Raw genomic sequence first — 24337 nt, forward strand, 5'->3', positions numbered from 1 at the left:
TGGTTCACATTTTTATGAAATTGGGGTTTGTTCCTTGTTGCCCCTTAAGCAGAGCCAGTAGTTATGGTGTATTGCCAATGTAAGAGAACAAAGAAGCCTATATTCTTTATTAATATATATCTTCTACCCTGAGTTCTACAATTAAGATTGCATCCTCATAATGGCCTTTGGAGTTGGAAGATCTGTGGGATCTTTTGAAGACTTTCCCCCCACCTCTGTTTTGTTACCCCAGAATCCTAAAACACCTTTCAAAGGGCCAAATTGTGCCCATGGTTACATGTACAAATGAAGTCAGTGGGGGATTGTGTGTCACCTAAGGCAGACTTTGCCCCAAAATAAATTGGGTTACTTATTATATCTAGTTGAACAGCCTCAGGTTCCATTTTTTTCAAAAAAGGCCTTTTGGGCATGATTCTACTCAGTCAGCTCAATATGTCTGACATTCTCATGTCTTCTAGATTGTTCCACTAGCTTTATGAAGCGGCTCAGAATTTTTTTTTTTAAAAATAGCACCACATCTTATTTTCGAACAACTACTTTCTCATTATACTGGATCATACTTTCAAACTCAATTCATACTCGCAATGAAGCTATTCCAGGATGCAAGGTTTGCTATGCTTGCAAATTAGTTCTTGCAAATTAGTTCACCTAATTTTGAATCTATTACAACTGTCTCTCTGGACGGTTCATCTTTGAAGTGGATGAGAACTAACCAATTCCCACAATTTAGTCATTGTACTGTGGATGTGCAAATTAGCCAGCACCAGGTAAATGCATCACTTGTTTTACAAATGCAGTTTTTTAATGGTATAGCTATTTTGCATCTAGACACCATTCTGGGACGTTACAGGTGATGAAATGGACATGGCTGTTCCAAGGTCACCAAGTCATTTAGTAGAGGAAGCAGTAATATAATTAGTACTGCTTGATTCCTATGCCCTCTTTTCTAAATTAAGTTGGGTTTGAATTGACTAGAGGCTATCTTTCCATGCTGACAACTGAGTATACTGCATAAAAGTAGCAAAAAGTAATAATCTTCACTGATGATTATATTTCTTAGAATTTCTCTATTAGATCTTTGAGAAAGTGAAAAGTAAGACCACTAGGTATGTGCCAATTAATATGGTGGAAACTCGGAGCCATGCACAACTAAAAACTTCATTAATCCAGGTCATGTGCGTAATTTAAAAAAAATAATTATTCATTTAAGGAACCCAAATACGTTTAGAAAATTATATTTCAAAAAACCTTCTCAATGCCCAACTCAGTCCAACAAACTGTTAATTATAGATCAATCATGAGCTTCAAGAATGACATACAGCTACATAAAGCCATAGCTATAGGCAATCTTAACTGTCTCCATTGAAAATCACAGATTAGTGATGTGGACAGAATGCTACTTCAGACCTTTACTGATTGTGTAACAACAACCATGACCACCATAGGCAAATCACTTAAACAGCCTTTGAAGTCCATTTCTTTCACTGGTCAGTTCTTCCTAGAACCTCCATTTTAAGGAAAGCACCCAGGGTTGTGCTGGACATCCTTGGAAAGATTGACTTCTGACTCTGTAGAACACCTGCAGCCTCTTTTCAGTTTCTTTTTATGTGCTGACTTCTCCCATTAGAATATAAGCTCCACAAGGGCAGGGCCTAACTTCCTACTCCTTATTTTTATTCCCAGGACTAGGCAACAAATCTTTAGAAAATGGTTGTAGATTTGGTCCTCGGTTTTCTCATCTATAACATGAGGACAGTAGTATCTGCAGAATCGACCTCTTACAGGGTTTTTGCGAGGCTCAAATAAGGTAATGTACATAACAAGCTTTAAAGTACTGTGTGAATGTCAGTAATTGTTACTATGTTTACAGTGAAAATGAAATATCTTTATGACCTAATTACCGATGATGGAAGTGTCTGGGTAACCAGTTGCCTTCGTCATCATGGTATTGCACATCACAAACTGGTCAATTCCACTTGAGAATAGGTGTATCTACCAGATCAAATAATTAACCTACGTAAATCACTCTGAAAACCTTAAAATGCTATATATTGTTATGATCACCATCACCATCAGTTTAAGTCTAACAACTTAATGAAAAAAATAGCTAGTCCTTTATTAATGGAAAACAGCGTCATTATTTCAGAAGCAATGTCTCAAAAGAAATTCTAGTTCCTTGTTTTGTTCACAAATCCTGTTATGAAATGCTCCTATTGTCCATAGAAATAAAGCTACACTGATGAGTCTCTGATGTCCAAATTGGACATCCATACCATGAGAAGCATCTAGTCTCAGGATTACAGAAAGCCAGAAATCTCAGAGAACATCTAGTCCAACCCTTTCATTGTACAGATGTGGAAAATAAGGCCCAATGAGGTTAAGTGACTTGGCTAAGGTTTGGATCAAAACAGGATTGGAACCTAGGTCATCTAATTCTAAAGCCAGACTCTTGTTCATCCTTTGTTCTCAAAGATGACTAATGACATCAGGACAGTGATGTCCTGACTCGCAAGTAAATTGGATTTCAGTGTGGCAGGGCTGTGCAGGGTCAAGAACTCCCACACCCCCCACCATTTTACAGAAACATGAGGCAGGGTGGCATACTGGACAGAATGCTTAATATGGAGTTAGGAAGATCTAGACTCAAATCTCACACCAAGTGCTTAGCATTCACTTGACCATGGCCAAGTCACTTAACCTCTGGCACCTATCTAAATTATAAGGTACAGATGGGTTCCAATCTGTGCTTGTGAAGGGATAGATTGTGCCATTATGCCAATGAAATCAAAGGTCCTAAATAATAATGACAACTTATAAGCATTTCCTGTTTGTTCTTTGTTAATGAAATCAATTGCTTTGTCGATTGTCAAAGAATCTAGAGCTGGAGTTAGAGACTGCCTAGTTCCACCCTTTTGTGTTTAGGATAAGAAGCTGGGGTCCAGAGAAATTTGATAGTTGGCCCGAGTTACATACTTCTTGTAAAAATGAACTGGATGCGTCTCAGGAAAAGGCCACAGAATAGGTCAGAATAAAACAAAAAAGGAACAACGCAGGTCTGTTTTAAATCTCTTTCCATTTGAAGGATGCAAAAAAAAAGCCTGATGGTGCCTTTCTAACAACAGTTGAAGTGGTCAGGAGGTAATTCAGAGATGTAGGCAAAATTAAAAGGAAAAACAAAACAAAAAAAATCAACGGACACAGCTTCTTGTTCCTCACTTTGGGTCCTCTCTCCTAACCATGGTCACACTAGGGATGTGGCCATTGAATTTTGGCTGTAGGAGAAAAGCTAATAAATCAAGTTCAAAACACATGTCCCTGGAGAAGCAGTATACACACAGAGTGCTTATGGAAGAGGCTAGGGACTAATAAAACTGAGAATGAAGTCCTACCCATGAGTTTGGCTTCATCTTCCCCTCTGTCAATATCTCTAGACCTCTTCCTCTCTACGGTAACTAGTCATTTTTCACAACTGGTAGATCTCAGCATTACTTCAAAAATGGGTCAGGAGGTTAAAAATACATCAGCAAAAAACATTCTCAGAACTGGGGATCACTGCATGGGCTGATTAAAACTTGATAACATTCCTTCTTTAGCCAATATTCATAAAGAAATACACGTGACCTTTCTTTAAGAAATAAAAAAGGAACCTCTTGACTTCTATGTTCTATATCACACTAAAACACTAATTACGATATAATAGTATATAATAAACTAGAAAAAATAAGTCTAACTCAGTGCAATGAGGATTTTTTTTCTAAATGTCAGTTCAGACAGAATAACTTTTTAAATTTCACTAACATATAAAGGAATATGATGATAAAATTCTTGTCTTTTTAAATAATTAAAATAATTCCACAAGAATTCTCTAAAAAAAAAATCCCACAATACTATACTCACTAATACTACAGATGAGACTTGAACTATTTATGGAAAAACTAAGGTTATTTTCTTGCATTTCATTTTCTAGGTGATAGTGCTCAAATAATCAGATTCATCATAATAATAAGCCACCATACATAGGAGGCTCTCCCCACTGACTCCGCTTTGAAACACATTATAATTTCTTTAATCAAATCCACTGGGTTTTCTGATTTTTCTTGAAATGTGATTCTTTAAAATATTTATTTAAAAGAGAATACCAGCAATTTAATAAGGTTTTCTTAATCTCTATTTAATTCTATCAAAAGACTTCCCAGCAGGGTGACTTAATTTTTTTGTTTAATTTAAAAAGATTTCTGAGTAACTTTTTATACGGTGATATTTCTTGGTGTAATCAATTTCTAAACTTATAACAAATTAAAATTCCACAGTGAAATAAAAACATTTAAAGAGAGACAAATTACAGGATATGGTTCAAATCACATGGGTAAAGAGATAAGTTATAAGACTGTGTTGGCTATCAAATAGTATATCATTCATCAATTGCAGCAAAGTGTTTAGGCTGCTCAGTAGCACTCTAAATTATATTCTAGTAATGATGCTTCCCCTGATGTGAAAGCCTTTTTTGGAACCCAGTAAACCTTCAGAACATGGAGCATTGACAAATTTGGGATGTGTATTCCAGGAAAGAATTGGTATCATGTAACCAAAATAACGACAAAGTATGCAATGTTAGCTCTGGTCCAGAAATTTAACCAAGAGAAAAAGATTCAACAAAATCAAAGAACAAGGAACAATCATTTTTAAAACTTACTTATTCCATGCTTGTCTAAGGTTTTTAGAGCTGTATAGGGTAAAGCGTTCTGAAAAAAAAAAGAAAAATACCAAATTACCCTTTATTGCAAATATAAATGACACAAACCTGTTCAAGAAAAAATGATTTTAAAAGTACTTGGTTTAATGAATGATGATGGAGGCAACATTTATACCAGATATTCTTCTCTCACTTCCAACTGAGACCTTAAAGGGACAAATAAAAAGAAAAGAATAATAAAAGATTCTTTAACTGGGAGAATTATTTTTTCCAGTCTAGGTTAAATTATTCTATAAGCTGAGCTTTCAGATCCATCATTTTCACCTAGATAAATAACATGAAGGGAATGAAAGCATAGAAAAAAACCCAGCAAAACGTGTGTGTGTGTGTGTGTGTGTGTGTGTGTACATGTAAACTAGGTTCCTTCCTTCCTCCAGGAAGACTGCCTTCCTCCTAGCTCCAGAAAAATGTTGGACTCTTTCTCCATCCTATACTACGTTCACATGTCCCTCAAGACAAATTTATGATTATTGTATGTAATGACTGCTGCGCCCCATGAAACATGTGTGGGAATAGGACTATAAAGGCTATCCCAGAGAGTGTGTGTTGAGCTGCCAAGGCAAACTCCAGTCATTTGTAGCTCAGTGATGAAGGAATTGGTGCTTTGAGATGACTGAGCGTTTGTTTTATTGGCTATAGAACAGGAAAAGCTAATGACTCGGTGGACCTTTAAAAAGCAGGCAACCAGCCTTTGGAATTCTTGAGTCAAGATTATTTGAGGCTCTCTTTTGAGGGGTAGGGGAAGGGATTAGTCTCACACGATGGCTAAGAGCACATGGCAGGTGAAGAACACATGGGCCTAGGTGAGCCTGAGCCTGGAACTCAAAGCCCTAACCACCTTTTCACCTTTCTTTTGTGTTTCTTTCCTGAGTATAGGAGACCAAACACGAAGATTTCTTGTCTCCTCAATGGAGGGAGAGAGTGTAGGGAGGGAGAGAATTTAAAAACATAAGATAAAAAATTTTTAAAAAATTACAACAAAAAGGCATCTAGCTGTTTCCAATCAATATTTTACATCTATCCCCATGGGGTGTCATGGGATATCTGGTCATCCATACCCCTTTCCTGTTCACCCAATCCACATCTTGCCCTGGGAAGAGTAATCAAATCAATACCATTATCTCTTCTGAGAAGGTCATAATAACGAATTGCAATAGAGCTTAACTCACCATTCCTGTAACTCTCCAGACAAAAACTCCCTTCCTTGGCCATCACTCACCTACATGTATTGTCTCCCCTGTTAGAAGAGAAGCTCCCTGTTGGCAGAGAGGTCTTACTTTTGTCTTTGAATCCCTAACTAGCAGCATAACACTTAGTTCTTCATAAGTATTTAACCAATGCCCATCTATCCCACATATTCAATCATCATATTGATCGTCTATGTTGATGTTTGCTTTCTGGGAAGGGAGGGACCATTTCATTTGCATTGCTTTAAATTAAATTGTGCCAAGGATAGCACATTCAAAATACACCTACCATGAGGCTGAATCAAGTTTACAAATTTGAAGCTGTAGTTAAAATAGTCAATTCCTTTATTCACTATGGTTGGGAGTTACAGATCATAGCCAAAAGAGGAATTTTCCAAAATTGTAATTTAGTGTACTTATCAAAAAAAAATTAGAAGCAGTTAAGATGTGGTGAGTTGAGACCTGGTTTTGGAATGTAAGGCAGTCTTCTTTTCAAATCCCACTTCTGATATATACTAGTTATGGTGTTCAAGGGTTCTCATTGTGGTCACTTAACTCTACCATGCTCCAGGCAAATCTTTAAGACTTGTAGAAGAGTTACCCATCTCTGTTGGTCAGGGGTGTTTCCTCATTGGGAGTTTCTCTTGCCAAAATAATCACAGGTCATGTTAAAAAGCAATCATAAAAGATATATAAAAGTTCTCAAACTTTTTCAACTCAGAATCTTTCTACACTATTAAAAATTATTGAAGATCCCTCAAAGCTTCTTTTTCTGTGGCTTATATCTTTGATATCTGCCGTATCAAAAAATTAAAATGTATAAGCTTTTAAAATTTATTAATTTGTTAAAAGTAACAATAAATCCATTATATTAACATAAATAACATTTTAATGAAAAATAACTATGGTTTCCAAAATAAAAAAAGATTAGTGAGAAGAGTGGCATTATTTTACATATTTTTGCAAAACTCGTTAATATTTGGCTTAATAGAAGATAGCTGGATTCTCGTATGTTTCTGTATTTAGTTTGTCATGATATTTTGCTTTGCTTGGAGTATGTAAAGAAAATCCAGGCTTATACAAATATGTATGTATATGGAAAGGAGAAAAGTATTTTAATGGGACGATAATATCTTAGTATCATTATGAAAATAGTTTTGACCTCAAGGACATCTCAGGGACCCCCACGGTTCTGTGGGCCATGCTTTGAGAAGGGAGCTTTATGTCATCTTTGATGACTCAAGGGGAGAAACAAAACAGTTTAGAATGGAATCCCTAGGTCCCTTCAAGATTTAGTTCAGATGTCACCTTCTAAAGGAGTCTATTCCAAATCCTACCTGTTGTTGAGGTTCCCCTCAACAGAACTTTTGTGTTTATTTATCTATATGCAGAACGTAAGCTCCTTGAGGAAAAATGTACAGTGCCCAGCACAAGTTTAAGCACTTAACAAATCTGGTAGAATTATCTTTGGGGCCTTTATGAAAATCAGTGATTACTGGATGGAAGTAAAAGAACTGTGTAGTGGTGTTTGGTAAAATGAATGCTGGATGTGTGAGTTTCCTAATCACTGGAGTGCCTGACAGGAGGTAAACTCTAATTGAGTTGCTGGACAACTCAGTTTACATTTTGGGCTAACATGAAAGGTGTTTCCTACTTTTAATGGATAACTGAAAAGGATAATAGACATAGGAAAGGGAAAATTTAACTTTTCAAAGCTCTCCACTGTCACAATCTAAAACTAACTAGTATTAAACAGGAGGAAACATTAGAAAAATTAATTATATCATATCCCTGTACAACAAAGTTGATTTGCTTTTTTAAAAACTTAGTACTCTTCACAAAGCAACCTCTGTAATTTGTAATGATTTCCCAAGTAACAAGAATCTCATTAAAGATAACACAAGTTAATATCATTTAGCACTTACAAAGTAACTTGGTTCCTCATTTCTAACAATCATTTGCCATACATTAGAGTCAGTTCTAAGAAAGCTCTCAAACTTTGCAGTCTACCACACTAACTGCAAAAGACTTGTTCTTTAGCAATCTTTTTCTTTCAAGTATCAATGGCTAACAAGGCAGTTTTAGATGTGAAGTAGAGAGGGAGCATGAAGAAAAGGAAAGAGGGATGGAATAGAAATGGAATGATCTAGGTCCAAATCCCAGCTCTGTCCCTTATGACCTTAAGTGTGACCTTGAGCAGGTCATTTAACCTATATGAGCCTCAGTTTCCTCACTTGTAAAATGAGGGAGTTGGTGTAGATGACCTCTAAGGTCTCTCTATGATCCTGTGAATTAAGCTTACAAGAGAAGTTAAAATTAAATATAAAACTATTAAAACAGAAGAATTAACTACCACGATCAAACTCACAAAATCACAGAATTTGAGAGCTGTCAGGGACCTTCTATTTGAAAGGAATTTCTTCCCATATTTGAAAGGAATTTCCACTGTAACATCAGTGACAAGTGGTCATCCAGCCTCTGCTTTAAAACCTCTAAGAAGGTCTTTTTTGCTTCCCAGAGTGGCTGGACCACTTCTGAGCTCCACCAACAGTACACCAACAGCGTGCCTGTCTTTCCACAGTCCCTCCAACATCAACCATTACCACTTTTTTTTTCATATTGGCCAGTGTTAGGAATGAGGTGAAAGCTCAGAGTTGTTATGATTTGTTCTCTTATTATTAGTGACTTGGAGCAACTGTACAAATGTATGCCAACAGTCTGTCATTTTTTTTTTTGAGAATTCTGTGTTTGTATCCTTTGACCATTTATTAATTGGGCAGCTTTCAAATATGAACAAAGCACTGTAGGAGTCCCTCGAGATGGAAAGGTCATTTTTGACTGAGGGGATCTGGAAAGACTCCATAGAGGAAGTGTATTTGACCTGGACTTTGAAGGGTTGAATTTCTAGAGAAAGATAAGCATATAGAGACCATCCTTTAAATGGAAGGTGGGAGAAACCGGGAGAAGCAAAGCCATAGTTCCAGAAAGGGAAAGAGTAGGTTTCAGCAGAGAAGTAAACAAATGGGGAAAGCAAACTGATTTCATATAACTGTGTGCATATATATATATATATATGTATATATGTATATATATGTATGTATGTGTATGTATATATATACACACATACATATATATACACACACACATATACACATATGTATGTACACAAACATATCTACACACAAATATATATACATACATATATGTGTATGTATACACACACACACACACACACACACACACACACACACACACATATATATATATGTTTTTTTTTTCTTTCCTCAACGAAGACTCAAAGAGCTGCCATTAACTTTCCAAAGAGCAAGAACCTGGAAAATTGGCTTGTTTGTGCCTACCACAGTGTGTACTCTCAAATACTAAGAAAATGGCTAGACAGGTAGGTGGTGCAGTGGATAGAATGCTAAGCCTGGAATTAGGAAGACCTGAGTTCAAATCTTTTCTCAGACATTTATTAGTTGTGTAATCTGGGGCAAATCACTTAATCTCTTGAAGCCTCAATCTTCCCATCTGTATAATGGGGGTAATAATAAACCTACATCAAAGGATTGCTATGAGGATTAAATGAGATAACACATATACAACTCTTTGCAAGACTCAAGTGCTATGTTGATACTAATTATCACCATTATTATGATGACTTCAGGCATTTGTAGAATATCTCCTATCCTGTTTGATTTGTTTTTTTTTATTTTTTTAGTTTTTAATTTTTTTATAATTAAGATTTTTTATTTTTAGTTTACAACACTCAGTTCCACATAATTTTGAGTTCCAGATTTTCTTCCCCCCTTCCCCCCTCCCTCCCCAAGACGGCATGGAATCCAGTACATCTTCTACATATAACTTTGCATTGAACTTATTTACACAATAGTCAAGTTGTAAAGAAGAATTATGACCAATGGAATGAATCATGAGAAAGAAGAAACAAAACCAAAACCAAAAAACAAAAACAAAAGAGAAAAAAAAAGAAAGAAAAACCAAGGAAAAAAAATGGAGAGCATAAAGTGTTCCTTAATCTGCATTCAGACTCCATAGTTATCCTGCTTAATTTGGATATATACAGTACACGCTTAACCACGTTTGGTTTTTATTTTTTTTTTTAAGAACTAGACATGTTCTTAAGTGAAGTGATGTCACAGCACCAACGCTGAATGTTTTTCATGAAACAGATACCTGCCCAAGAAGAGTTTTCATCCTGTTGCTCTCACATCAGCATAAGAATGTTTTTCTACTGCTCTCCTGGAGTAGGTTTACTATAACACTTAGAATTTTAATAACGACATTCCCTTTCCAATTATGGCTAAGTTAGAAGTTTAAAATTGTGTTCTCCGAAAGCGCCGGCTCACTTGGAGCATAGCAGAGAAATGCAATTAATTTAAACCTTCAGGGGCACATTCACCTTCTTCCTTTCTGCTGGGATAGCTGCGCAGATGCCCGTATCACAGCAGGAGATGAAGAGCACCCGCAAGAGAAGAGGAGAAATAACTTTACTGCAACAAAATACAATGATGGAGAAAAGCCTGCTAATCCTAAATTCTACATTTCCAGGGTCATATACCTTTGTTCACTTGAAAATTCCTAAGGAATGGCTTTTAACGCTAGCTGTGAGGGTTGGATTGGCTGGGAAAGAGGAAGACCAAGTCAAAAGGAATCTGAGACCCAATGTAAAGCAGGCCTTCACCCACAGGAAAACAATTCTGAAAGTTGAATTTTACCGATTAGTTGGTAGTTATGGTATAGCATATATTTCTCAACTGTGTTTATATTCATGTGCTATTTTTTAGTTATAGGAAAATAGAGATTTTGTTTTAAACTAATTAGGCATTTTATAAAGAAATTATGAAGGGAAAAGCAAACATGGAAACAAACAAATGAGAAATTCTAAAATTTTGAAAGGCTTTATAAAACTAATAACTTTTTTTTTTTGCAGGAGGGTGGGACAAAGGGCTTGGGGCGGGGGGATCAATATTTCCTAACAAGGTTAAGACTTTTGTATCTTTTTTAGACAAAGATTTAATATTTGTTGCTATGTTGTATTAGCCAATGGAACCGAGGATAAGGAAGAACTCAACATACAGAAAGCTATCCATGAAGCGGAAAGAACATTTAAAATACTTGACTTATTTTACATGTGAATTTCTCTGAAGCTCTAATAATCATCAAAGCAGAGGGTGTTAAAGGTGAGGTAAGTCTAACCACCCTGCTTTGCACATGGGAGAATTGAGGGCCCAATAGGTTAACAAAATTGCTCAAAGTTAAACCCAAGTTAAACGTCACCCCACCTTCATGGAGCTGTCCTTGATCAGCAACGATTTTCTCCTTTAGACATCACTCAGAATTTTGTACTTCTCTACTGTGTTCATCCTGTAATATTGTGTATTGCAGTTTTCTCTTGTATGTGTGAACATGACTAATGTGGAAAGATGTTCATATATAACCTACCTAAAATTGCTTACCATTTTGTGGAGGAGGGAAGGAAAAGAAGGAGGGAGAAAATATAGAACTCAAAAACATTTTTTAAAAATAAATGTTAAAATTTGTCTTTACATGTAATTAGAAAAAATAAAATGCTATTTTTTTAAAAAAAAAGGTGTGTGTGTATGTGTGGGTAGTGGGGGGTAGGGTTGATGTCTAAATATATCAATATGGCTTATGGGTGGCATGGATATATGATCGCAAGTGTAGCCCACTTTCACAGAGAACAGCAGGAGAGCCATACCTGTATCACCAGGTCACTAGCTGGGAGGAGAAGCAGGCAAAGTTCCAGTCCTCCTAAGGCTGGATAGTTCTTCTTCAGCCTCCAGTAGGGAAATCAGACTAGATTTATATCTATCTGGTCTGTAGGGGTACAATAGGTCAAACAAAAGCCACTTCCCTGATTGCTCTTCAAGAGGATAGCAGATCTTGGGTTACTGTCTACAGCACATCCCCTCCTCACCAAAGACTAGTAATACAAAAGGCTATATAATGAATCGTAAGCCAATCCATTTGGCCAAGGAGAGCAGCAAACAGAAATCAGAAAAATCCTATAGGTTATTATACACCAACACAAATAGTCTATATGAACATTTGGAGTGGAGATGTCTCTAAATTTGCAGCTTACATTTCTTTTGAGCTTCTTCAATTCTGTTTTGCTCATAGAACACAGCACCTGTTTTGAAGTGGGCACACTGTACTGGGTGGTCTTACGCCAGCATCTCCCATGTCTCACAGTTGATTCCAAAGTTCTTCAGAAAGAGCTTGAGAATGCACTTGTATCACATCTTCTGACCTCTGTGTGAGCACCTGCCTTGAGTGAATTCTCTGTAAAATACTTTTTTTAGGCAAACATATGTTTTGGCATTTGAACAATGCAGCTAACCCATCTGAGTTGTGCTCTCTGCAGTAGAGTCTGAACGCTTGGCAGTTCAGCTCAAGAAAGGACCTCAGAGCCTGCTACCTTATCTTTCCAGGTAAGCTTCAGAATCTTCTTAAGACAATTCAAATGGAAGCCATTCAGTTTCCTGGCATGGTGCTGGAATACTGTTCAGGTTTCACGAGCGTACAACGATGAGGTCAGCACAATGGCTCCATAGACTTTTAGTGTGGTAGGCAGCCTAATACCTCCTCTTTCCCATATTTTCCTTCTGAACCTCCCAAACACTGAACTAGCTCCGGCAATGCATGTTTCTACCTCCTCACCTATGTGTACATCCCTAGAAAGTATACCATGAAGGTAAGTGAACTTATCCACAGCATTCAAATTTCTCCATTTGCGGTACCCAATAGTTCCAAGTATGGATGTTGCGGTGGTAGATGATGGAGAACTTCTGTTCTCTTGGTGTTTACTGTTGGGCCAAAATTAGCAGAAGAAGCAGAGAACACAAACATACTCTGTTGCGTCTCAGCTGCAGGGTCTGCACTGAGAATACAATCATCTACTAACAAAAGGTCGCATACCAACTCTCCCTCCACTTCAGTCTTGGCTTGTAGGCTTTTCAAGTTAAATAACTGACCATCAATACGGCAGCTTACCTTGATGCTTTCTTAGTTCTTATTGAAGGCATATGACAACATCACTGAAAACATCATGCTAAAAAAGCATGGGAGAAAGCACACAGCCTTGCTTCACTCCATTAGTGTTGGGCAAAGTATGAGAGCATTGTCCATTATCCAGAACTGCGCAAGCATGCTGTTGTGAAACCTAAATACAATACTGACAAACTTCTCCAGGAAACCAAATTTTGCCAGAATTTTCCAGACGCCTTCACAAATGGTAGTATCCCAGGCCTTAGTCAGATTGATGAACATTGTGTACAGACCTCTGTTTTGCTCCTGGCATTTCTCCTAGAGTAGGCAGGCTGCAAATATCCTACCAACTATCCCTCAGCCCTTTCTGAAGTCACATTGGCTCTCAGGCAGATAACAATCTTCTAGGTGAAGGATTAGCTTCTTAAAGAGGACTCTGGCAAGAATCTTTGGAATAATGACTAAGAGAGAGACACCTCCCTCCCCCCACCCCCACGCCCCACCTGGTGTTTGTCACAGGACAACCAATTTCCCTTTCCTTTATAGAGATGAACAATGGAGACATCCTTGAACTTCTGAGGGGATAATCTCCTCCTGCTATATAACCCTTAAGATTTAGGTCTGCCTTTCTGTGGGCAGTGGACCTTCTGCCTTGTAAATCTCAGGTGGAATAGAATCAATACCCGGTGCTTTGTCACACAAGAATGCCTAATGGCATTCAAAACCTCTTTTTCATTTGGCAGTTTGGCTGGAGAGGAACTGACTTCAACTTGAGGTGTTTGCTCAATAGCTTCAGCATTGGTTGATGACAGTCTGTTGAGAACCCTATGCACGTATTCACCCCATCTCTCCAGTATCATGTCCTTATCACTAATCAATTTTGCTCCATCAGCACTGAGTAGCTGAGGTGCACCATAGGTCTTTGGCCCATAAATGGCCTTCAGGGCAACATAAAAGCACTTTGGATTGTTACTACTAGCATAAAACTGAATTTTATCTGGCTTCTTACTGAGACAATAATCCTGCACCTCTCTAACCTCTGCTTGCACTTTACTTTTGATGGAGTTAAATGCTGCCTTCTTAGTGATGGATGAAATCGCCTGCCGGCAAACCCTGTGGAGTTCTCATTTTTCGTTTAGCGGCTTCTGAATTTCCCCATCATTTTCATCAAACCAATCTTGATGTTTGTGAGTATTCTGGCCCAAATGAGTAAATGCAGTGCTTCTTTGACCCCATCAGGGTTCATCATGGTGGCAGCATATGCACTGATGATGGTGGCATGGTGCCTTTTTACAAGGGGCAATTGCACTGTCATGAGCTGTCATTCACTCCTTTTGGGAGGCATATAAACCTGTTGACTAGATTAGTTTTGATTGAAAAATCTACATCGCCTTCACAGCATTCCCCATCACTTCGGCCACTCCAGAAAAACATGTATTCAGCTCCAACCCTGGTAAGCTGGCCTTCGTTTGCTAGCCTTGTTTCACTCAGGGCTGCTATTTGGATGAGATTCCTGCTGAGTTCTCTCATAACAAGAGTTGTTTATCTTTCAGGTCTACTGGATTTCATGATCAGGGTCACACAGCTTTTAAGTGTCTGAAGTTAGATTTGAACTTAGGAAGATGAGTCTTTCTGACTCCAGACCCAGCACTCTAGCCACTATGCCATCTAGGTGACCCATTTCACAGATGAGGAAACTGAGACACAGAAAGGATAAGTGATTTGCTCATTCATATAGGTATATGGTGGATAGCTGAGCTAAGATTAGAATTAAAGAGACTGAAAATAAATTAGGTAGTAGGCATTTTAATAAATGTATGTATTGTGACAATATGAAAGCAAACAATAAAAATGTTTAAGCATTCAGTTGTAGTAGCAGCACTAAACATCCTGCCAGTCTGAAAGAATAAGGATGGCTTTTTTTTTTTCAAAAACAAAAGATTATTTTTAGCCCTCAGTAAATGAAAATAGGTTTTATTTCACAGAGGTATGATTTTTACTTCCTGACACTTCAGTCTAAGGAACCAATCTCAGGTAATATTTTTATTGACACTTCTGATCAACATTTAAAGTTTCATTTAACACACTGACATTTGGCCTTTGGAAATGAAATATAACAGAAGGAAAATGCATGTGTTTATTAATTCTCTGTGAAGTGAGAAGGTTGGATTCAGAGGCTTCAAAGATCCATTCCAGCTAAACCTATGATCCTGGGATTATCCTACAAACTATTCTATATTGTTGTGGCATTCTGCTTTCCTAACATTATATACAAGAATGTCTCTTCTAAAGATCCAAGACTCTTCCCAACCCCTCCTAAAAAATATACAGCAGCTAGAAGGTCTCTCAGGGGACATCCAGTCCAACTTTTTAAGCTTCACACAGCATTTTATGTTACATATAATATTTCATTGATCCTCTCAGCCACCTATGAGGCAGATTCTTGCATTATACCCTTTTTACTGATAAGGATATGGAGGCTCACAGATGTGGTGAATTGCTTAGGGTCATATAGCTAATAAATGTCCAAGGAACGATTTGAATTCAGGTCTTCCTACACCAGGTCCAGAGCTCTATCTATGATGTAACCCAGCTTCTTAACACTAACCCTTTATATCATTTTAAACCAGAATTAACCAGAGAAACTGATACATGGAACAAGCAGCCTCACCCTAATTTGTTATATACAACCTCTGATGTCTGAAGCTAACCCACAAAGAAAAACAGATTCTATATTAATATTCTCTCCTGAGAAAAACATCAGTGGCATTTCCTCTTATGGGTTTACCTATTCATTAGATTTACCATTGCATGTAATAGCATGTGTTTGTACACACACATACACAACAACACACACACACACACACACTTGTGGTGTGTCATAATAATCTCTACTGCAAACATTATTATCTGACTGATAAAGAGGCACTTTCTGACAGTCTTGCATCAAGGACAGGTTCAAGCCAAAGGAAATTTCAGCAGAATTCACAAGTGAGCTTATTAGCAGACAGCTGAATATACATCTGGTCTGCCATGAGAATTTTGGGGGAAAAATAAACATTGCATTTAAACTAGTGGAAAAGCAAGAGGCTTTTTTTTTTCCCTTTCCCCACCTCTCCCAAGTATGTTCTTTGGTCCATGACAACAATGCGGTTATAAAGCATTCTAAGGTTTGCATAATGCCTTCCTCAAAACAATCCTATGCAAGGGCAGTGCAAATGTTATTATTTCCATCTTAGAGACCACTGGATACCCAAATCTATCATCCGTAAACTATTCTATATTATTGGGTTGTATTGTTATGCTATTGAGCAAACCAGGTACTATCATGCCCTTCCTTGAACTATACGATAATTATTTATACTGGATTTATTTTATATTTCTCCTGCATATAATTATTTTTTTTTATTGCTGTTTAGTGGATTGTGTCCGACTCTTTCATGTATGTGTGGTTTGCTCCATTAGAATGTAAGTTCCATGAAAGCAGGGCCAGTTTCACTTTTATCTTTGTGTCTGTAGGACCTAATATTACTTACAATTTTGCTATTGCATAAATGGATACTTACTACTCCAAATCTTTAGAAACCAATTCAATAGGGCAGAACTAAACCACCAATGTAAATATCAACTTAGTAATAAGTCCATGAATGAAGACGGCACTGAATTCTTCTTTCCATTCTTTGGAAAATGATAGTATGCACTGCTTAAAGGCAAAAATGCATCGTGTACTTAATGCTGTACTCCCTGAAGTCAGTACATGGGAACTATAACTCTATGATGCTTGAAATGATTTTGCATGAAAATTCTCCTAATACATAGTTTTTAAAAATTATCTTAGAGTACAAGGCTCTCCAAAATGAACAATTTAAATTTTTAAATTTATCATTCTAAATAAATTTTACAAGGCAATTTTATACAAGTTTTCAAAAGAAATCACTGTTGTTTTTTTTTCTCCCTCCAATTTTCCAGCTTTTTCATGGGATTATAAAGCACTCTTTTAAAAAAGAATTCTAGAATTCCATCAGGAATTTGAGTTAGAGTGGTGTGTGTGTGTGTGAGTGAAAGGGAGACAGATACAGACACAGAGAGAAACAGATACAGGGAAACAGAGACAAAGCTAGGGAGAAAGTAAAAAAAAAAAATTTTCCAGCAACCATATGAATATCTTTATTTAAAAAAATATATAATTGAGTATTACATTAAAATTCTTCTCATGATCGGCAAATAATGTCATCAACTGGTATGGCATTAGAGTAGGCCCTCTAGTGAATATAAATGGGAAATTGTTTTTAAAAAGAAGCAGGTATAGTAAAAATAGGTATAGTAAAAAAAAATAATCTCTGAATCAAAAATCTTAGTAAGGCATAGAAGGGAGAAAAGTCTTTCAGGGGCGTCGGGAGGGAGTCTTTGAATATAATGTATAAAACAAACATGTAAATATATATATATGTATATATGTGCATGTGTATGTATGTATGTATGTATGTATGTATGTATATGGGGCTATACCTGTCTAATACCAGAGAGATTTCATACCAATATCATGTAAACCATTTATATTTTTATATTATTTTTCATAATTTGTATAATTCAATAAAGAGAAAGACTTAACCATTTGTCACCATAATCATAATCACCAGAAAGCCTTTGTTATCTATAATGAATTTGTGGGCAAGGGGCTGGAGGAGGGACCCCCAAGAGGCTCCTATAACCTGCTCCTGCTAGCTCATTAGTACAATGAGTTAATCAGACCAGCTAATTTTCACTTTGGAAATTAGAGAATGCCTGAGTAGGAGGATGGAGGGAGTGGAGGAAGAAGAGGGTGCCACGGCAGTAGCAAGCAGGGGTAGGGGAGGAAAGCCCGCATGTGGAGGCACTAACTCAAAAGGGAAGGCACGAATGAGGTAGACCAGGAGCCAGTGGAGGTAGGGAAGGGAGTAGGCCTCTAGGCCTGCCCATTTGTACCTCTTTGTACCAGTACAGACTCCCCTTTTTTGTCCTGGTCAAATGGGTGGCAGTGTGTATTTTTAAAGACCCATGTGTAGTCAGCACTATGTTCCTTACTGGTGACCTTGCTGCTCTATAAATGAAACAGCCAAGGAGGTAAAGGGAGCTGGAATCAGGCAAAGCCGGCCTCAAGTCTCCTAAATGCCAGTCTGCTCTGCCGGCTTCTGCTCTGGACTAGTAGGTCCTTTTTCCTGGGCAGTGCCTGGCATTTGAGCATTGAATAAGGTTTAGTTTTTCCTTTAGGAGCACCATAAAATCAGGGATTAGGTTAATATCAAATCCATCATAAAAATGACCAACAGCAGGTCATAAAACAAGGCCACAATAACATTACAACTTCACCTTAAAGTCGTAAAATCATTTGGAATCTTAGAAAATGGGCATGCTGATTAAGTGCATATTGATTATGTTAGATACATTAGAGTTAAGAGACCAATATACTAAAAAGTACCTACAAAACACATAAAAAGTAGTACTCTGCTATAACGTAAATTTCATTTTCAATGAAATGGGCATCTATAACAAACCTTAATTAAGTATGTAGACTTCTTATACTTTAGAATATATTTCTGGGGATGGCAGGTTATTTTGACCTTACACTAATAGGTTATTTAGAGAAGGTTCAACAAACATTATCTGGCTAATAGGCTTTGGGACAATGATGGACCCTAGATAGCCTTGCCTGGATCAAGCATATAAAAGTATGAAATTTTAAGCTGAAGGTCAATGTTCATTTGCATAATCACTGGCATAATTTACATAATCGTGTAAATTATGCAGTCATATCTTGAGCTTTAACCTAATTTATTCGAGATCATCAAGATTTTTGAAAAGGTAGACAAAGAAGGTGAGAGAGCGGAGACGGGAAAGGAAGGGGGAGGAAGAGAGGGGAGCGGAAGAGGCTAAGGAAAGGAAGGAGGGGAGAGGAAGAGAAAAGAAGGAGGAAAGAGAAAAAGGAGAAGAGAGGAAATTAGAGGAAAGGTGGGGAGAGGAGAAGAGGGAGACGAGAGGAGAAGTAGGTGCCGTTATTCTCTGCACTTTACTGAGGAGCAACCTGAAAGAGGTTGAGTGATTTGCCCAGGGTCCCACAGCAAGTAAGTGTCTGAATCATTTGAACTTGGGTCTTCCTGACCACAGCTATCCAGTCTGCCAACTTACTGTCTCAAGTGGGCACAGATTTCTGCTTTTGACTTGACCATTTTTTTGGGTGGATATAAGTAGAGATAGACCCTGACCTAATCAGGTGCAGTGCTTACTGCAAAAGTACTCTGGGTTTAAAACTTCTATGCAACCTTAGGAACTCCATAGGAACAAAACACTAAGGAACATAAAGGGAATAAAATAATAAATAACAGTAAACGATAGCTAGCCCCACCACTCATATAGAAGAGACATATTTTTATTTATTGTGTGTTACTCTCTCCTATTGTATACCTGTAGAGTTGACAAGGTTTTTAAAATGTCTACTCACAGTCAATCAATCAAACAAGAAGCATTTATTAAGTGACTTCTACTTGTCAGGCTCTATGTTAAGTGCCAGAGTGACAAAGAAAAAAATGGAAGAGTCCCTGGCCTCAAGGAACTTACATTCTAATAGGGAGAGAATGTGTTCATATGCGTTTATGGGTGTATGAATGCATATGTATACATACTTAGAGATATTTCTAAAGTATATATGTATGTATATGTGTTTTATGTAATCACAGAGGCTTCCCGAAAATGGCACTGGAACTGAGCCCTGGAATCCTTTGAAGACAAATACTCTCTCCCCTGTCACCTTTGCCTCGGATTCTAAGAGGCAGAGGTGAGGGGAGTAGGAGCATTTCAGGCATCAGGAATGGTCTGTGCAAAGACATGGAGATTGGAGATGGAGTGTGTCATGTAAGAAACAGAAAACAGACCAGAATGGTGGCACAACAGAGTGCATGGTGGGGAGTAATGTGTAAGAAGACTGGAAAGGGAGGAAAGGGCCAGGTTCTAGCCCAGAGCGGGTCTCCAGAAGACCCCACTCCTCTGGAATTTCATCCCTTTCCCTTGGGCTCAAGAAAGCCTGCATGTGCCCATTTCTAAGGAATGCAGTAACGCCCTGTTTAGTCTGATCCTCCTTGCGTCGTGTTGTACTGTACTGCCAAGACCTGAAATTCAGATATCCTCTCTGTTATGAATATGTCTGTAGATGTTAGCTCCTGGCACATCAGACTCTTGAAGATGCCTCCAACAACCCGCCTTCTTTATCTTTACTCTTGAAAGAGATTTCACTTTTTGCTAAAAGGAGGAGTTATTTACTAGTTAAAAGAACCTCTGTGCATGTACTTTCTATTATAATCTGGGCAATTACTTGTGAGATACTTTGCTCTCTAGCTCAAGAGATCATCTTGTCTGGGGTAATAAATTACATAGTTCTTTTCCCAACGTTTGCAGCAGCTTCTGACAAAGTGAAGTAGCTAGGTGGTTTGGTGGAAAGAGTATATGACCAGGACTTCAAATCCTGCCTCAGACACTTATTTAGCTGTGTGACCCTGGACATGTCACATCACCTCTGTTTGTCTCAGTTTCCTCATCTGTAAAATGGGGGTTATAATGGTATCTACCTCCCAGGGTTGCTGTGAGGATCAAGTAGGTTGACATATGCCAACCTTAAATTGCTATATAAATGCTAGCTATAATTACAATTATTATTATTATTTTACTATAGGCATTTCACACTAACTTCCATGCCTTTTCCACAGTCTTATGTTTTATCAACCAATAGCTGATGAATGTCACTCATGTGGAAGGCATTTTGGCAAAAAAAAAACACAATAACTTTAAAGAATATTTCAATGGCTACCACGTGCAGAGCACCATGGCTAAGTTTGGGGAGAGATACAGCAACCCTCCTCCCATGCTCTCCAGAAAGCAAGTCTTCATAACAATGGAAATAATTCAGCAAAACTAACCTATATAGTGAAAAGGAATGACATGATATGCAGCACTCTATACTCCCAGTCCCCCATGTATTCAAAAGAAGTGAGCAAAGGTGCCTATTCTTTTCTTCTTTGGGGTCAAGCTTAGTCAATATAATTATACAGCATTCCATTTCGATTGTTTTCTTGTCTTTCTTTCCATTTCGGTTGTTGTAGTACTCGTGTTTATAATTTTCCTGTTTCTACTTACTTCGCTTTGCATCAGTTCACATAAGTCTTCCCAAATTTCTCTATAGTCATCATATTCCATGTTTCCTGTACTACAGTAACATTCCATTATATTCACGTACCACAACTTGTTCAACCATTCTTCAACTGCTAGTGAATTGTTCTTAGAGAAGTTAAATGGTTTCTAGTGGTCACTGTTTTCCCTCCTAGGTACGCACAAACTCTTTCTTTTGTTAACTGTTATAGAATTTTACCGGGGATGATTTCAACATCAATGGCCTGTCCCCATTAATTAATCTACCTTGTTCTTTTTTGAAAATTGGGACATTTATCTGTCTCTAATACTCCAGCACCTTTCCCAAACACCCTGATTCCATAAAGGTAATAGTCTAATGATTATATCTTTGAAGGGATTTTTCTACAGTAACCTGGAGGGTCACTTGGCTAATCCAGGGGACAAATTCATTTAAGAATGCTTGGAATGCTATTATTTTTTCCTCATTTATCTTTGGTTCCTTAACTATTCTCCCTTAACCTTTCTCAATCATAAATTTCCTGGATGATAAAAGCAAAAAGAATCAGAACTGAATGGTTCCATTTTTTCTCCACTGATGTTGAATGTAATACTCTAAGCAGAGATCCTATGATTATTCCTATATGGTTTTTATTATTTTTAAAACATTATTCACAAGTTTCAGCATACTCTGGGATTCAGTCATCTTGGGATTTTTACACTATTCTTACACATCCTGGTCCCTCTTTAACAAATAAAATATATCCTTGGAGACGTGGCTTTGCTTCCATCTTTTGTACATGTGTCTTTCAGAACATGAGCTCACTGGAAAACTCTCAGTGCCAGGATTCTTTAGATGCTGCTTTTATCTTTGGAGGGAATATTCACAATGGTGAATACTCAGAATCTTGTTCATGTGATACTTTCATCACTCTCCTAACTCTCAGAACTCTTGATTATATCAACTCTTTCTTTGAAACTTTTGATATATACTCACCTAAAGTCTAAGATAGATATACACACACATGCAAGTATGTAAGTATGCATATATGCATGTATTGTATACACACATACATATATTCATGTATATATAAATTTATATATACATACAATACATATGTGTCTATATAAATATGTGTGTATATTATCAAATCTCTTCTCAGATGTATATGTGTATGCATGCATCTGATGATGGAACTGTATTACTATGAGCAAGAAAATGTAATTCCCTACATTTTACCACCTTACCTGTCTTCCTGCACTGAAACAGATATCACTATTAGGAAAAAAAAACTAACCTGTGAATGAATTTGGTAATAAAATGCAACGACACATGAAAAAGACAAGAGCATTTTCTACCACAGAGTCTTATCTATACTAGCTGTCATAGAGTATGGAATGTGGTCTGCCTGGAAAACTCATCCATGTGGCTATAATTACTGAAGTGCTAAAAAGACCTCATTACAACCTCTAACCTCAAAGGTGGTCCCCACAGCCTGCACCCTGAGGACAGCATTATAATGAGACTCTAGTGTATTAGAAGACGCCAATTTTAAATGACCATGAACCACAAAGTCACGGGGGGAGAAAAGTAGGGAGGCAGTCACATTCCAGGCAGAACAGTACCACTACTCTCCTCCAATAGGAGAGGAGGGTAATAATACCCATTTCTTTTATGATGGATTTAAATTTAAAGGCATAGTAGAATCCAGTAGAACCTAGAGTTCTCAGGTTAGCCTCTTAAATGCGCATTTTTAAAGGCAGGGCTATGGACCATAGGGCAGCATGTGATGGAAGGTTGCTATGGGAATAAGCTGGAGTGAAGGAATACGGAGTTAGAATAAATGTGAACATCTATATGAGGACAGGATGAGGCATCTATTGATTCAGCCATAATCCAGTCATCCATTTTTTTTAGTGGGGAATATCAATTTTATTAAACTATACATACTTTGCTTGTTTGAACCAAGTCACTTCCTTTTGGCGGAAGATTTGCTCCCCATTCTCTTTGTTCAGGGCATCCCTAGAGAAAACTACCCGAGTTCGGAACAAAAGAGAAGGTCAGGAATCTGGGAAGTAAGGCTTCTTTTCAAAATCAGCATTTTGTCTTTGCTGTATTAAGTACACCCAAGGAAAAATAACCGACCTTTTGGATAATTAGCTCAAAGAATGCTAGAATTAAGAGTGTTAACTCGATTTAAGGCCAAGATCATAAAATGATGAGAACGTTCCCATCAAAAAGACTGATTCATTTGTATTAACATTCATTAACAAAACCAAACTCTACTGGTGCTCTCCCCCTACCCCACCCCACCCCCCAAAATCAGAAAATGTGGATGATCTTTAAAATCCTAAACAACAAAAGGAAGCATTTGTCAAAATTTAAGAGAACTCAAGAGGTGATGATAAAATCACTACTGGCCCAGAAATTCTACTCTACATTTTTTCTTCCTTCTATACAAGGGCTAAGGTCTTTTATTTTGAGGGAGTATCCTGTCTCTCACCATACAAGAGCACATAAGTGAAAGCTCACAGTAGAAGAAGCTGGATTGTGTGGTAGAGCTGAAAGGACCTGAGTTCAAATCCAACCTCAGACACTTACTGACTGGAAGACCCTGGGCAAGTCACTTAACTTCTGTTTGCCTCAGTTTCCTCATTTGTAAAATGAATAACAGCACCTCCCTCCTGGGGCTGTTGTAAGGATCACATGAGATAATATTTATAAAGTACTGAGCATGTAGTAGATGCACAATGCATGCTTCCTTTCTTGACATACTCTGATTATTTGATACTAGATAAATATCAAAGACAAAAAATAAATAATAACCACCTCTCTTTCCCCTGTCTTCCTACTAGTATCTAACTAATTCTCTTCTCCTCCCAAGCAAACTGACTCTTTTCTCTTATCCATTCATTTCTACTTCTAGGCCTACTGTTTAGCCAATTAGGTGGCAAGTGGATAGAGTTCTGGGACTGGAGTTAGAAAGACCTGAGTTCAAATCCAGCTTCAGATACTTATTAGCCATGTGCCCCTGGCCAAGTATTTAACCTATATGCCTCAGTTTCCTCAAATGCAAAATAGGAAAGATAACAGCATCTATCTCCCAGGATGGTTATGAGCATCAAATGAAATAATATTTGCAAAGTGCTTAACACACACAGTAGTTATTCAATAAATGTTTGTTTTGTTTCCTTCCTACTGTGAAGCCACATC

At 37.6% G+C, this 24337-nt stretch overlaps 1 protein-coding gene across 1 annotated transcript in view; it reads right to left on the reverse strand.

The window, feature by feature from the left end:
- The window catches only part of CDK14 (cyclin dependent kinase 14), a 657433-nt gene that overhangs the window by 158182 nt on the left and 474914 nt on the right, over positions 1-24337 (reverse strand). The window contains exon 12 of the mRNA XM_036761007.1: positions 4694-4742. Within this exon, the coding sequence (XP_036616902.1) occupies positions 4694-4742 (49 nt within the window). The remainder of the gene's footprint in view (positions 1-4693; positions 4743-24337) is intronic.

This window comes from Trichosurus vulpecula, chromosome 5 (assembly GCF_011100635.1).
Source record: "Trichosurus vulpecula isolate mTriVul1 chromosome 5, mTriVul1.pri, whole genome shotgun sequence".
NCBI lineage: Eukaryota > Metazoa > Chordata > Mammalia > Diprotodontia > Phalangeridae > Trichosurus > Trichosurus vulpecula.